At 28.2% G+C, this 16,017-nt stretch overlaps 1 protein-coding gene across 6 annotated transcripts in view; it reads left to right on the forward strand.

Annotated features, from left to right (window-relative positions):
• The window catches only part of LOC130662910 (pleckstrin homology domain-containing family G member 5-like), a 66,053-nt gene that overhangs the window by 43,015 nt on the left and 7,021 nt on the right, over positions 1 to 16,017 (forward strand). For all 6 annotated transcript variants that reach the window (XM_057461875.1, XM_057461874.1, XM_057461873.1 and 3 more), the window contains 8 exons: positions 1,667 to 1,927; positions 4,208 to 4,311; positions 9,203 to 9,342; positions 11,167 to 11,243; positions 12,965 to 13,262; positions 13,659 to 13,807; positions 13,899 to 14,210; positions 15,744 to 15,893. In XM_057461875.1, coding sequence (XP_057317858.1) covers positions 1,667 to 1,927; positions 4,208 to 4,311; positions 9,203 to 9,342; positions 11,167 to 11,243; positions 12,965 to 13,262; positions 13,659 to 13,807; positions 13,899 to 14,210; positions 15,744 to 15,893 — 1,491 coding nt within the window. The remainder of the gene's footprint in view (positions 1 to 1,666; positions 1,928 to 4,207; positions 4,312 to 9,202; positions 9,343 to 11,166; positions 11,244 to 12,964; positions 13,263 to 13,658; positions 13,808 to 13,898; positions 14,211 to 15,743; positions 15,894 to 16,017) is intronic.

Here is a 16,017-nt window from a genome sequence, read left to right on the forward strand (position 1 = left end):
ACATCTGCTCGAAACTTTATATAAGTTTCAATGTTTAAGGCCAGTCTAAACCATTTAATTTAAGATCAATGGTAAGGGAACTAGTGACGTATATTTAAATCACGAATTACAATTAAAACTTTTTTTTTTACTTACAAATAACAGCTATCAATTATTTTGACATTTAAATTATAATTGAGAAGTCGGCAATTTGTACCAAAAACTTTACATGCGATAAGATTTAAATAAATATATATGAGCTTAACTTCATCGTGCCCAAATCAAATTGCTTTCATCATGAAACCATACGTCAGTTTGTTACAACCGGCTAAGAAAAATAATTTTTCATGGCCGCTAAAAATTCGGTTACTTGCTTCATCAGAAGTAAAAAAATGAATACCCAGCATATTTTAATCCACTAAAATCCATTATTTTCTTGACGCTCCCGTTTTGCGCCCGTTCTTTCCCGCCCTATATTATTCTGCAATCAAAATTTATACATTATCTACTGTTATATAATAATAAATAAACAAGTATTTATAATTTGAAATTTATTATATAATTACACTTGCTCACATGATGCTAAACAATTTGTAATTATACTACCCACCTTGTATCGTACAACATCTATATTTACCCTGTTAGCCTCAACACGCTTCGACAAGGAGAGATGTATGATAGACATGACTGGTAGCGAGGTTGTACCCGCAATTCTATTCTATGCGTATACTAGGTAAATTTTCTTTTATACATATATATATATATATATATATATATATATATATATATATATATATATATATATATATATATATATATATATAATACACACACACCCTTATATATTATATATATATAGATACATATAAAAGCCTATAAGTAAAAGCGTTATATGAAATTGAGTGGAGGCGCAAGGCCGTACGATAAATAAGAACCTGACCACAAAATTCAGTTTCAATTCAATACACGATCAAACATACTCGATCAAATAAAGAGATACAATCCAAAAGTTTAATTCTACTAACCCACAAATATTGACTTATTCCCTTATGGGAATAAAAAGATAAAACTTTTGTTTTTTTCTTCCACGACCCTTATTATTTCCAATCTTATTATTTCTTTTATTTTTTTTTTTAGTTAAAAACATTTTTCTCTGGAAAAAAAATTGATTATATTATCCTCTGCTAACATTAATAACTGCTATATGAAATTACAATAATATAATAAAGTGTCAGTAATATTTCGCACCTGCAAAAGCTAAATAGTTGAGTAATTGACAAAAATGAGTGCTGACCATGCACAGTTTGAATGCTGCTGATGTACGCGTGGTTTTAGTTGACACTAATCGATCGTCCATGGATAAGGATCGTAGGAGTGCTCTGGTAACGATCGATCTTATGCCCACATGCGGCTCTCTGACCCACTTCTCTTTGGCTTACCCTTACTATTATTATTATATATATATATGGATACTCTATATTAACATAGCAGCATACTGATATAAGGAAGGCAATAAATTTAAGCCTTTTCGAGCTAAAAAATAGCTATTACATACCCAAGATTCGAGATGATCCAGAAAATAAATACACATTTGAATCTTGAAGATCGTAAAGATCAATATCTGTCACATCAGCAGCAGGATTTATTATGACTTATGACTTAATAAATTTTCTATTTTTATAAATAGGTACGCTCAAGATCTTTGAGCCAACTTGACATGCTGGATACTGGAGAACACGGTAATATGTCAGGTGGGACGACAACTCAGCATCAGTCACATCAACTGACAACATCACATCACCATCGCTACCAAAATCCACCTGTGCCACCGCTACTTTTTTCACCAAATCCCACTACAGACAGTAATCCAAGATTTTTGGTGCCGAGTTTAACATCGACAGACACTTCCACGTCCAATCGCACTCGTCATAAACTATCACGTTCTCAGGTACTCGAAATTTTATTTATTTATACTGTTGAAAATATTTACTTTGATTTAAAAAAATTTCTTCAAGTTATTGACAAATCAAAATCACTCAGAAATATATCATATAAATATGATAATAAATTTACTCATTTATATGCTTCATTTTTACATTACTTTAAATTTACGCGCGTCATGAATGAAATATAATTTAAATCACTATCTATTTTATTTTCTTTCAATTACTTTTTTTTTTTTTTTTAATTCTCTATAAATCAATTAATTTTCAATAGTATAAATTTTATATGCAACAGAACTTCAAAAAATCATAAATATTCATAAAAAATTATTTTTCGTCGATTATTTTTTAAATACTCGAAATTTCACGTCAAAAATTTAAGAAACTAACGAGTATCAAAAACTACTTCAAATTTTAAGAAAACAATTATTTTATTTTTCAAAGTTACGATTTAATTTTTGTAATTATACGGAAAAAATAAAACAAACAAAAAACTGGAACCATTAATAAAATTCTTCAAGAATTATAGTTTCAAATAACAGCTTCAGGATTTCATTGAATATTTAGTTGAAAGTACATCTGATATTGTAAAACTTACTACTCGGAATTCTGTTTAATAAAATTATTATTTGAAATTGTAATTTTTTAAGAATTCTTTCAAATGTTACCAGTTTTCTATTCCGCGTCACGATGTGAAATTGTAATTTTTCTTGTTTTTTTATTTTCCATGTACGTGAGAAATTATTGTATATAAGGTAAGAAACCCAGTAGCCCATTAGGGAACTAGTACCCTATCACTCCACGTATTTGTTTAGATATATTTAGTAAAATTTAGTAAATATAGATATACAAATACATGAGTGATCGGGTACGAGTTCTCTGATCGTCGGTAGGTCTCTTACCTTATATATAAAATTGATAAATTTTAACAACAATTATCCTTGAAAAAGAAAAAAAAATTAAGTGTACACAGAAGAAAAGAACTTTATGGCACAAGAAAATTTTTACTTGCCCTAAGAAATTTTTCACATTACGACTAGAATATGAAAATTTTTGTTTTCATTTCATAATGAAAAATTTTACTCGTGTCAAGAAATCTTTTTTTTCCGTGTATGCTTAATAGTTAATTTTTTTGGTGACCGGTCAGAATATCCATCATAAAAATATCCATTGAAAAAATTATCCATATATGCAGAAAATCACTGACTTATGGATATTTTTCCATTAGATATTCTGGCCTAGAACCATTTTTTTACGTCAATAGTTAATGGGAGCTTTTACAGCTGGTTAAAAATATATTTTACTATCTACTTTTGTGATTTATTATAGTTATTATTGTTATTATTATTATTATTATTTGTATTACTCTGGTAGTCGAGTATTGGTTTTGAAATAAAAGTCACTGTAGTACGTATTACACCGAGTGAACGCAGATAAAACTATTGAGTTGTTAAATATGTCAGTGTTGAAAATAATGCATAAAGCTCAATAATAGCATAACTATTATATCTATATCTATATTTATATTTATATCTATATCTATATCTATATAAATATCCATGTGTGTATAATATAAAAGTAGCAAGAACGCAATAAATGCAGAATGTCGTTTCGAGCTAACATGCGGAATCTACACCAACGGCAGGATATACAGCGTGCAAGTTTAGCATACCAGAATACCATCAACGAGTTTCATTCTCACGAATATCGAATTTAATTTATTTTTTATTCACATTTTATACGCTATTGTAAAATTACACAATTGAGTTACTGATGGAAAGCAATTAACTGGAATTTACACAACAGTATATATGCCTATTGGAAATGTATCAACTATCAATTTAACAATGGCTTTTATGATAAAGGATTTAAATACTTTTTATTAGTTTATCTTATCTCTTAATATACTATTTGTTTATATTTATAAAAGTAATGTCAGTTTAATTAGTAGTTAAACTTTAAATTTTATTGGATACTTAAGTGATTTTAGTGGCAAATTTACGTCACGAATGAGAATGCAATTAAGACCTGAAATTGGCTGTAATAGAGATTTAGGTTTCACTAAACGTAGGCTCCTTCACCGGGTAATTAATGAAAAAGTTCGGTTTAACGTCACCGTAGTTTAAATTATACGATGAAAACTTTGTTCCAAAGACCGCATACGAGACAATAATAGTTATAATGATAATAATAATAATAATAATGATAATAATAATAACAGTAATATCAAACGCTTTATGAAAGTATGAATTTAATTTAAACGAATGTTTAATTATTTGATCTAGGTTTCTAGCAGTGAGTACTTTAGTGTAAGCTTTGAAGTAACTGACGACACCAGTTCTCTTGAGCGTGAGGAATTTTTACCTGCTTCAAAAGGAACATATTTAGCGTAAGTAAGCTTTGTTTACTTAAGTGATAAGTTGACTGTACGTTTTTTTTTCTTACCAGTTTATGAATATCATAAATTTTCTAACATTCTAAAGTAAAATAAGTTTATTAAAAAAATTTAATCAAAAAAATAAAAATTGTTTGATGTTCTACGTAGTCAATTAATGAGTTATTTATTCAATTTATAACACAGACCGGGATAATTAGTTTTTATGAATTTCCAATTAATCCGTAATTATTTTTTAATAATTTAATTTTTTTAATTTCCGAATTTCGATGAGACATCCCGAAATAATTTTTTTACTGATTTAACTTTTCGTCCGTCGCGCTATGAAGGAATTTCCACCTTTTTTTTTAGTGATAAATTTAGAAAAATTATTCATTACTTCCCTTAATCAACTGAGCAATTCGTGTATTAATGTCTTACTGATCGATATAAAAAGTTTATATAATTTTAGTTATTATTTTTTTTTTCTAAACTTACGTTAATGCGAATAAATTGTGAAATCGTGGCGATTCTCTCACTGTGCGACTGATCTTGTAAGTAAAATTTGATGTGCAACGTTGTCATATTTATAAAAAAACGTTCTCATCTGATTCAATCAGTTAAAAAATATGAAGCCTAGTCGTATAATTAATAAATACATTTCATAGAAAATATCTATTTTAAAAAATTTTAATAAATACACGGAAAAAAATGAACTACACGGACAGAAATTTTCTTCAAAAATTACCGTTAAATTCACTGTAACATAATGCGGCGCTTTTATTTATTACCATTTTTTAAATAAAAATTATAAATATTAGACTACGGTATAATTTGTTAAAAAAAAGTTAAAAATTATCTCACTTACTGACAAATGATTAGGTCGTGCCATTGGTCCCACAATTACTGTGAATATAACGGTAATTTTTGAAGAAAATTTCCTCCAGTGTATATAAATTGAAAACGACAAGTAATATAATGATAAAGTGATCAGTAAAAATTATCATTCTGAATAGTAATTTTTAGGTTTATGATTAAAACGTGAATAATTACAGGGTAAGTATGAAAATTTATTGTCTATGCAAGAAAAATTACTATTTGAACTTTAAAAATCATAACTGATACTTAGAAAATTGATGACACATATTATAAAATTTATTATTTGGAATGTTAAAATTCCCCATATTGACACCCGGGTTTCGGGTTATAATTTCAAAAACTCATTTTTAAAGTTTATTTTTTTCCGTGTAATTAATAATCTGATATAAATTTGTGAAACTTCGAAATCGACATGGCAATATTGCACTGAAATTAACATTGTGACGATTCCCTTACCGTGCGACTACATAATTTTTATATACATAATTTCATTTTACTTATATTAGACAAATCTGTAATGAATTGAAAAATTATTAATTGAAAAATTTTTCTCAGGCAATAAAGAGTACCATGATACATTTTTTTTTAAATATTAAAATTTATAGCCCCGATTCCGACCGGATGTTCTGTTTTGCTCCAAATTTCATAATAAACTTGAAATATATACAAAATTATTGGATTTTTTTTCTTTTCAATAAATTTTCGAGTTACTCTGTCGTGCATCGAGTACCCTATAGTTTCGCACTCTGTTTCTCTATATATATTTAAATATACTACAATAAATATCATATATAAATCATTTCGCAGTGATCCATTTTTATTTATTCGCTTTTTTTTCACCATTGTAAATCAATTTTATAATGTATAGAAAAAATTTTACCGATTTTTTCTATCTCTCTACTTTTATTTTCACTCTGAGTAAATCTCTGTTAGAGGTTTAAATAGTAACGAATGTAACTAGACTCCATGATTGATGTTATCCTAATTCCCGTGGGAATGAACACCGTCCATTTGTGTCTGACGTAAAGAGTGATACGTTGGTTTTGAACCGTTGAATTTATCATAATTATTACACGTCAGGATTTCAAAAATATATCGACCATTAAATATAAAATGTTGTTGTCACCATTTACCATATAGACCATCTATTTATATCTTGATTCATTTATAAATTTATGCCATTAATTTACACTTAATTTATTTAATATTACTGTAAAAGAATTATTATCTCAGTCATGACATCTCAATTATATTTTTAATATACATTTGTTATAATTTATTCAACAGTTAATACGTCATGACTTAATGTATTTGTTAATTTTACAATAGTTAACATCACGTTGGTATAAATATCTATATATAAATATATATACAGGCTGATTAGTGCATGAACAAAGGAGACGTAGTACAATAATAAATTGCAAGTCACATCATTCCGAATGAATAACGTGCGGTGGTCTCTCAACTTCCGTGATACGTTATGTCCCATTTATAATTATATATTAAGCCGCTTAATTCGTTATTTTTAAATATCATCTTCATTTTCATTTTATATTAATTTGATAGTATTTACTTTAACTACACTGGTTACAAAAATTAAGTTATATAAAAAAAATTCCAAATTTTTGAGTGATTTTCAACATGCTGTAACTCGGTGAAAAATGGTCATAGAGTAAAAATAGAAGCAAATTGTAGCCTCAAGTTTTCAGATCTGGACTTCAAATTTTTTTATCATGCACGGTTCTGGAGTAATTCTAAGAAAACCGACGCAAAAAAAATTTTCCAAATTTTTGCTTGTCTTCAAGAGAGTCTATGGGCTTTAATAAATTTTCAGCAGATTTGGAAAAATATTTTGGGCCTTGCAGGAGATAACTCTACTGATGCCTCGTGCACTAGGGTAAAGAGCATAGAGTCCACACGGAAAGGAATGTCAAGTAAATATGCCTATGCTGCATAGGCATATTTACTTGAAGTTTCTTTCCGTGTAGAGTCATCTCTTGCAAGGCCCCAAAATAATTTTTAAAAGCTGCTGAAAATTTTTTATTTCTTTTCCACAAGCTTCTAGGTAGTCTGTAAACCCAAAACAAAAAATTTTTAATTCTCGTCTTTTGACTGCTAGACGTGTTTTTTTGACAACGAAATAATTCCAATATAATTTAATTTTTTTATTGCAAGTTTTGAAAGTTTGTATCTACGATTACGTAAGTCTTATTTACGTTTTCGTAAGTCAACTACGTCTAGAATACGTTTTTGCAGCTATTTACGTTTTTAACGTTTCTAGTACGTTCAATCTACAATTTAAATTCCTACGATCGAAATTATTTTTAACTTCCCGTAAGAAAATTGAAAATTTTCAAAAATTCGGGAAGTTATTGGTTTCGGTCCGATTTTCGAAAATCGAATTTCTATCAGATCTTGACGGTTTGAGGCTCTAGGAAGTTATTCTGACTATTTTCAAAAGATGCCCGAGTGTATGTACATGTGTATATACGTACGTATGTATGCGAATATTCTATAACTTTTGAACGAATGAACCGATTTAAATCTTTGACGCCATTCGAAGCGGCTTATTAATTCCTAGGTTTTATTTCTTTTTATTTATTAGCTTTGTATCTTTTTTCGCAAGAACTTTTTTTAAAATCACTATCTAAATCCTTTTTGTTTGATTGCAGTTAATAAATAACTTAAAACCGGTAATTCATGAAAAATTTAGCTGCTATTTTTTCTTTTCATCATTATTATTGCACGACTCTTAATGCGAAGCATTAGAGTGTGCTCTACGATCGAAAAATTCTGTTTGCCCTTTTTTCACTACTTTTTTTTTCTTTTTTTCCTCCGCCAACTACTGGCAGCAGCATTAGTGTGACAGTAGGATTCAAAAATGAAAGTAACATTTAAGAAAAAAAGGCGAAATATTTGATAATAATAAAAATTAAACTGAAAGAAAAAACTAAAAATAAAACATAAAATTAATTAGCTCAAAGTTAAATAATAATTAATCATGTAAAAAAATAATATAATTAAAGTAATAATAAAATATTAATAATTATCATGAGCGATTGAGTTGTGCACTTTTGGATTTTCCAACATTTTTTTGAATATTATCTTCATTTTCATTTTATAATATTTACTTTAGCTACTTTCTATACAAATATCTTTATATTTTTTTAAATTTGTTATCGTGATTTTTAGATTCAATTGAAATTTATTTCAATAAGTTCAATGTCGCATAATGAAAAGATATCTACTATAATTTCTATGCATTCAAGTATATACTATAAATAAAAATAATCGATTTTTTTCTGCACAATATTGTGATGTATATCTTAATAATAACAAATAAAAGTACTTAATACTTAATAACCTATGCCTCCATCATTAATTCTTTATCCTTCTTAACTTTTTGGTCTGTGTCACTTTTAACGACGGGACAAAATTAAAAAAAAATTTTTTTTATTTTTCCTTAATAGTCTCGCGTACAACCTTGTCAGTAAATAATTACTATGCTCATATTTTTACCGTAATAAGACTAAAATTAATTTTATAAATCAAATTTTATTAAAAAAACAAAAATTAGTAAATATTTAAATAAAAATTTTCATATCACTGACCGAAAAAAATTTATTGCCGCTTTATAATGCTATAAAAATAAAAAGAAAAGTTATATTCGTTTCTATTGGATTATTTTTATCTTGAACACTTTCTGCAATATGATTACTACTACGTATATACACGAATATATATGGATATGGAGGGTCGTGCTATAAGGGTGAACGTACTCTCCCACGTGTGTGTTGTCTCGTAGGATTTATTATCTTATCCCCTTAAGATTGTCCATAACTCCTCGTCTAATTGCTCTCACTGTATTCCACATAATAATATTATCTTATAAAACACAAACTATAATTAAAAATTTATTTTTCTAATGTAAAAAAAAATCAACAAAAATTAAAATAAATCATCAATATCACAATTTACTTAAAATGTCTACACGTTACATAATTTTTTTTCTTTTTTCTTATTTCAGAGAAATTCTTGGCGCGGCTTGCGATCGTCGTGGCATTGATCTGGCCCGTGTGGACGTATTTCTTGATGCTTTTTCTACACCTCTGCCAATTCACACAACCGAAACATCGTGCTTAGGTGGTAGACATTTACGAGTTACTGGTAAATATTATTATTATTATTTTTATATAAAAAATTATATATGATACGTACTATTAATAACAATAATCGTACTGAGTAAACACAGCAGTAAAAGCTTCGCTTACGTTTTATAATCGTGCCGCATTACATTATATACTTGTACTACTTATTTTTCTTTACACTTAATCACCAATCAATATAAATGCAACTGCATTATATATATATATATATAATAAATTTATTCTTGATTGTCTATTCTTATAAATATTTATTGTATTGTCTTTACACTTTATGTATGCAGTATTGTATTAATTAATTACATCTATGTTAGGGGTATATTACATATAGATTTATTATTCGCTGGGTTGGCAATATATCAGAATATTTTTAGTGAAAAATATTGAAAAACGTGACAAGTGAGAATTGTCCTGTCAGCATACAACAAAAGAGAATAAAGTAGAGGGCAACAGAGAAGGGTAAGCTCTATCTGTATCGTGAGAGGCTTGAACAGGACTCACGTTGAATATTCTAAGAGGGTGAAAGGACTTTTGGGTATAGTGAGTGAAACATCGGTATGCTTTCGTGCTTCAGTTCTATCTTCCTCTTACTCCTCTCCTCTATTATCTATGTTTGTTTCCCTTACCCTTTACTAACACTTTACTGTGGCTTTCAATGACGCACGATACCGAATATACATTGCGCAATAAATATATATATATACATACATATTCATCAGAATACGGGCATGATAAATGGTTATCTATTTGTATACATGGTAGTACCGTATTTATGATAAATCAAAACCCAACAACTGATGATGATGATGATGATGATGATGATCAGGGCAATAATGCACTGCGAAAAGTTTTTTTGATTTTCAAAAATAACTGTCATGAAATCACTTAAAAAAAGTCTCCATGCCGTAGGTAGGATAACTCATGATTGCTTTATTTGAAATAAAAAAACCAAGAATATTTTTTTAGTACATAAGTTTATCTTGGATTTGAACGAAGGAATAAACAAAATATTCATTTTTGAATTTTTGGTAAAGGTGCAATCAAAAAACTCTCATTTTTGCCAAAAATTGTTCCTTTTGTTTAATTAAAAAATAACTAGTTATTGAAAAAAAAAATCCTTCGTTCAAATCCAAGATAAACTTATGTACTAAAGAAATCTTTTTGGTTTTTTGATTTCAGATGAAGCAGTCATGAGTTATCTTGACTACCTTATGGAGACTTTTTTTTAAGGTGACTCGGATCTCCCCACTACCACTGGCACATTTTTTCAATATTTTTATATGAAAATTTAGTAGAATATTCTTGGAATTATGCTTAATAATGTCTCAAATTTTAAGAATTTTAATAATGAAGGTACTCTAAAAAAATAAAAATCACGAAAATATGCTCTTTTTTTTGTATCTCAGACCCTTTTCCCCTTCAATCAAGATATTGAGTTGAGTTTTAATTCGAAAAATTTTTAAAATACTGTACTAACTTTTTTATTTATAATCTTGATTAGCTTTTGATGATTGCGAGTTTATTAAAGTCTTGCTATGAAATTTCTTGTATTTTAAAACCAATGATACTTGAAAAAAACGAATTTTCAATTAAAATTATGGTTTTTTAAATAATTATCAGCTTTAAAATTAATATTATTTAAAAGTTATTGACTTATTGACAATAAAAAAACAATTATTGAAACGAAATAAAATAAAATACATCGTGATTTTAATTTTCATAATTTTTATCATTAGGAAATTTTAAATTATGTAAAATTAATCATATTTATATTATATTTTTGACTATATTTTATTATATTTTTATCTAAATTGTATTTATTTTACAGCCAAAGACGAGAAAACAGCATTGTCACGTACAGGGAACCAAAAAAGTAATCAAAATGTTTCGTTACGTAAAACTGGAGTAAGTTTATTATTAAATTCATATGTATATCTATATATAAATATAATAGGATATAAACAAATAAACACGCTGAGATAAATTGTTAATTTTCATACGTTCATAAGGGTATACACTGAGGTGTAAATCAGGTGTTGAGCTTTTAAGAGACTTAGTGATGTATTGAATGAGAAATCTCATGAAAGGTTCATTTTAATGAATTAATTTACATATGAGAAGAGTTTAAACAAAAGCTCTGTTGTTTAATCTGATTTAATTAAATTCATCTTAATTGTTCATATAATATTTATACATTGTTTTATTTAATTATTTCAGCGTAGTATAATAAGTATAATCTTATATGTATATAAATATATATTAGGGTGATTCGTTTTGAACAATTTTTTTTTTTCATTCAATTTCAAAGTTATTTCATTTAAAACGCATAGGGAATCCAACTATTTTTAACTTCCTGCCGAGAAAATTGGAAATTTTCAAAAAAAGGGAAGTTATTAGTTTCACCCTGATTTTTTTTTTTTCGATTCTCTAATGCTCAGTCGCATTTCAAGGTGTCGGGTCGCCATTCGCTACATTTTGTAGGTAATTTACCGCTCTTTTAAAGTTTCCGTAGTAGTTTTACTGTAACTTTAATTGTTTTTTCTGTATCGGTTCTGAAAGTCATTTTTCCATTGGTAATTTGGTTTTTAGTTGAAAATTGACTGAACAACAAAATTTACAATAAAAATGCAAGCAATAATTTTGTAGGAAATTTTATTCTCCACAAAAAAAAGTCCCTTTAGTCAAGTAGCCCAAATTATTCGTTCGCGTGATAGAGGTAATTTATCAATTTCATAAATAAAATATTTGTCCGAAATTCGACTAAATCCCTTTTAATTTTAATTTTGAATCAGTAATTAATTTTCTTTTCATTAATTCGACCCATTTATGAAAATAATTTGGAAAAATTTTTCATAAGTATTTTAATTTGGAAATTAAGAAAATCCCTCTATTACACGAAGAGTTGAGCAACTTAACTAAGAGGATTTTTTTTGTAGAGAATCAAATTTCCTACACAATTATATGCATTGAAAATATGACTTTGAGAACCTTTACAAAAAAAAACAATTACAGTTACAGTAAAAATAGAGCGTCCCGATACCTTAGAATGCTTCTAAAAAAATAGAGTTCTGATTGATCTTCAAAGCTTGGCATTAAAATGGAAATAACTAGAAAACAATGCAGAATATAAAAAAAATTATCAGAGATAATTTGTAGGAAATAAAATTGTCTACAAAAAAGATTCCATGACATTTTATGATAAGTCCGATAGTTTCGCCGAAAAAGTAAAAAGATCTCGAAATTTACTCTAACTCGACATTGAGCTCCAATAACTTTTGAACAGATGGATTTATCAAAAAATGATAAGAGACTTATTTTGTAGAGCGTTAAATTCCCTACAAAAATATATGCTGGGCTTATTCGTACAATGAACCATTGCCGAGGTAAAAAATTCTTAACTAAAAAAAATGTTTTTTCCCATGTTGTTTAAATGGGAAATCGAATTTTTAGATGCGCTAAGCCCCTAATTGACATAATTTTTTTTCAAGCGGGAATATTTTTTTTTTCTATAAATTGTTAGTTTTTCAGGTAGGACAGAAAATATAAAAATATCGCCTAAATATTAAACACCCTAATATATATACATATATATAAAATGTACAAATTTTTTATTTATTTTATTTCAGAGCTATCGTGGTCGTGGCGGTCGTTTTTTTAGTATATCAACGGAAGACTCGAGTATGGATTCAGAGATGATACCTGGAGGTATGCTGACAACTGGGAAAACTACATCTAGTAGTAGTACTATATCTAGTGGTGCGGCGGGTCTTAAAGCCAGTAAGCAACGTTGGAGCGGTTTCTTTACAAATACAAAAGGAACGAAAATGGAATTGCTTGTGGAGCAGCTTAATAGTTATACGAAATTCGGTGTACCGCGTTTACCAGAAATTCAGCTACCTTACGATCTCATTGCAAATGAACAAGGTCTAAGAAAACTAAATTTAACGTATATATTTATACCCTTTTTTTATATTTATTCAACGCTTCATTCCACTACACAAAGTTAAGTCCAATAGGAGGTCTCTTCAGTCAAAAGTGAATCGATCCGTGTCTCCCGAGTATTTCTTATATATATATATATATATATATATATATATATATATATATATATATACCGGCAATATAACTTTTTTTTCTTCCTCTTCGTTTTATATAAAACATATTCTCCAATTCAACTCTGAATAATGCCCAAGTTCTACGACAAATTTATTTACCGTCTGATTAAAAAATTTTAATAATCCCAGTAAAAAATATAATGCGTTTTATATCCTTGTTTTTTCTTTTATTGTTTGTAATTTAATTTAATTATTTTACAAACAGAACTTCTTTATTCACTGGAGGAAGATTGGCGTGATATTGTCGAGAGTTGGGATTGCTTGACTGAGAAACAGCAGCAGCAACAAACGGCACTCTGGGAGTTGGCTCAAACAGAATTAGCTTATATAAAGACTCTTAAAGTCGTCACGGATGTAAGTTACATCATTTATTTATAATAAAATATATAATGCTAATACTTGATAAATATTTCCACTAGTTTTTTATGTATTTTAATGTTTACAGCTTTTTATGGCTTGTCTTTGTAGTCTTCAAGCTTCAAATATTCTAATTGAAGTAGACCGTACGAAGCTATTCAGTAATATTCCAGATATTTATACGGCAAATCGTTACTTTTGGAGTGAGCATGTATTGAGAATGATAAATGCTACACGGACGACTGGTAATCCGCTTGACCCGGGTCATCTTCTTCAAGGTTTTGAAATGTTTCAGCAAACTTTTGCACCATATACAAGATACTGCTCAGAACAAAGTAAATGTCAGCAGTACTGTCGCGATCGACTTAATGACAACGAATTATTTACGGCCTATTTAGTTGTAAGTATTTTTATTTTTATTAGATTTCATAGCAATCTATCTTTTGCATTTGTCCTCATAGTGGAATTTTCAAAGAATTTCGCCATAATCTATCATAATTCATCGAGTAGGTTCCAAAAATACCATTGGTTCAACAGTTTATATATGTGTGTTTTACTGAAGTCGTTTTGACTCAACTTCAACCTTGAATAACTTTCGAAGGAAAGAATTTAGCAAAAAATGTTAAGAGACCTTTTTTGTAGAGCATTAAATTTCCTTCAAGAATATGTATCTTGACTAAAAAAAATTTTAACATTTCTAGTAGTTACAAAAATCCAAAATAGAAACAAAGAATTTAAAAAACAAATCAATGGTTAAGGCACGGTTACAAGGAAACGGCTCGTTTTACGTAAATTTACTAAGAGAGATTTTTTGTAGGGAATTCAATTTCCTTTAAGAATACACATCGCTCAAATTTTTCAGATAGATGATTTACGAGTTTTGGGTTAAAAATGAAATTTCAGTCAAAAAACTAATAGTCGTAACGATACACCTCTTAATATCAATATTAAGGGCTCAAACTTGCACAATAATTTTTTTTTGGTCATCAGGAATAATAATTTCACCGTTCCGAAAAAAAAAAAAAGAATAGTCGATTTTTTTGGTCCGGTATAGTATACATACATACATATATGTAATATAACGCGCCATGTTGCGACGATCGTGGCCACAATTTTAAACGGATCTTAATGAAACTTGGCACACTTATTCTATGAACAATTATCACAGTTAAGTTCGAAGATAAGTAAAATCGGTCAACTAGTTTAGAAATGGTGGACATTTGAAATCCCTAAAAATAACAAAAAATCCTACTTTTTCGGCTTTTTTAATAAGGGTTCAAAGTCACATAATTGACTCATGTGTTATGGTGATAATGCCATTGTTTATATCTTTGAAAATTTTTTATGGGTGATTATTAAATTATATATACTCATTTAAAGTGAAACAATTATCGTAAGAATTCTACTTCCATTTCGGATGCCGAATGGCCTTTTTTTATAGTAATCTAATAATAATTAGCATTGCTGATAATAATTAGTACACTGTAAAAAATCTTGAGCGAATTCGGAGTGATTACGGATTTTATTTCAGACCGAATTCGTTCCGTCCGAGTTTCGGAGTTTGAGAAAAAGTCACTCCGTATATGGAGTCAATAGCGGAGTAATTTCGGGGTGATCTGGATTTTATTTAAGTCCGTATTCACTTCGATTCGTAGTTTTAATATTGAAATAAACTCTCCTTCGAAGTGAATTTGACTCCGGGAGGATTAAATAAATACTCAGTCATCCGTTCTGTATTCACTCCGGATTTAATCCGCATTCACTCCGTATACTTTTTACAGTTTATCATTTTTTTTCTTGTACTATAGCACAAATATTATTTTTTTTAATATCAATAAAACTGTATTTGAATTGAAAATGGTTGATATTGAATAATACTAATTATTATAATTGTTACATAAATGTAAATAATAATTTATAAAAATAATTTTAGTGGTGTGAAACTCAAAAAGACTGCAATCGTTTGAGGCTCTTAGATATTTTGGTGAAACCAATGCAGCGATTAACTAAATACTCACTACTTCTTAAAGCCGTACAGAAAAATACTGAAGATGAGGAACAACGCTCTGAATTAACTTTAATGGTAAAACTTATTTGATTGTATTACTGTTTAGAATCGCGCCTTAATTTATTTTCGACCAAATTTATTAAAATTTGATTTTTTCGTTGATCAAAAAAAAAATTTTTCAAATTAATATTTTTCGGTG

The sequence above is a fragment of the Microplitis mediator genome, chromosome 2 (assembly GCF_029852145.1).
Source record: "Microplitis mediator isolate UGA2020A chromosome 2, iyMicMedi2.1, whole genome shotgun sequence".
NCBI classification, from domain to species: Eukaryota; Metazoa; Arthropoda; class Insecta; order Hymenoptera; family Braconidae; genus Microplitis; species Microplitis mediator.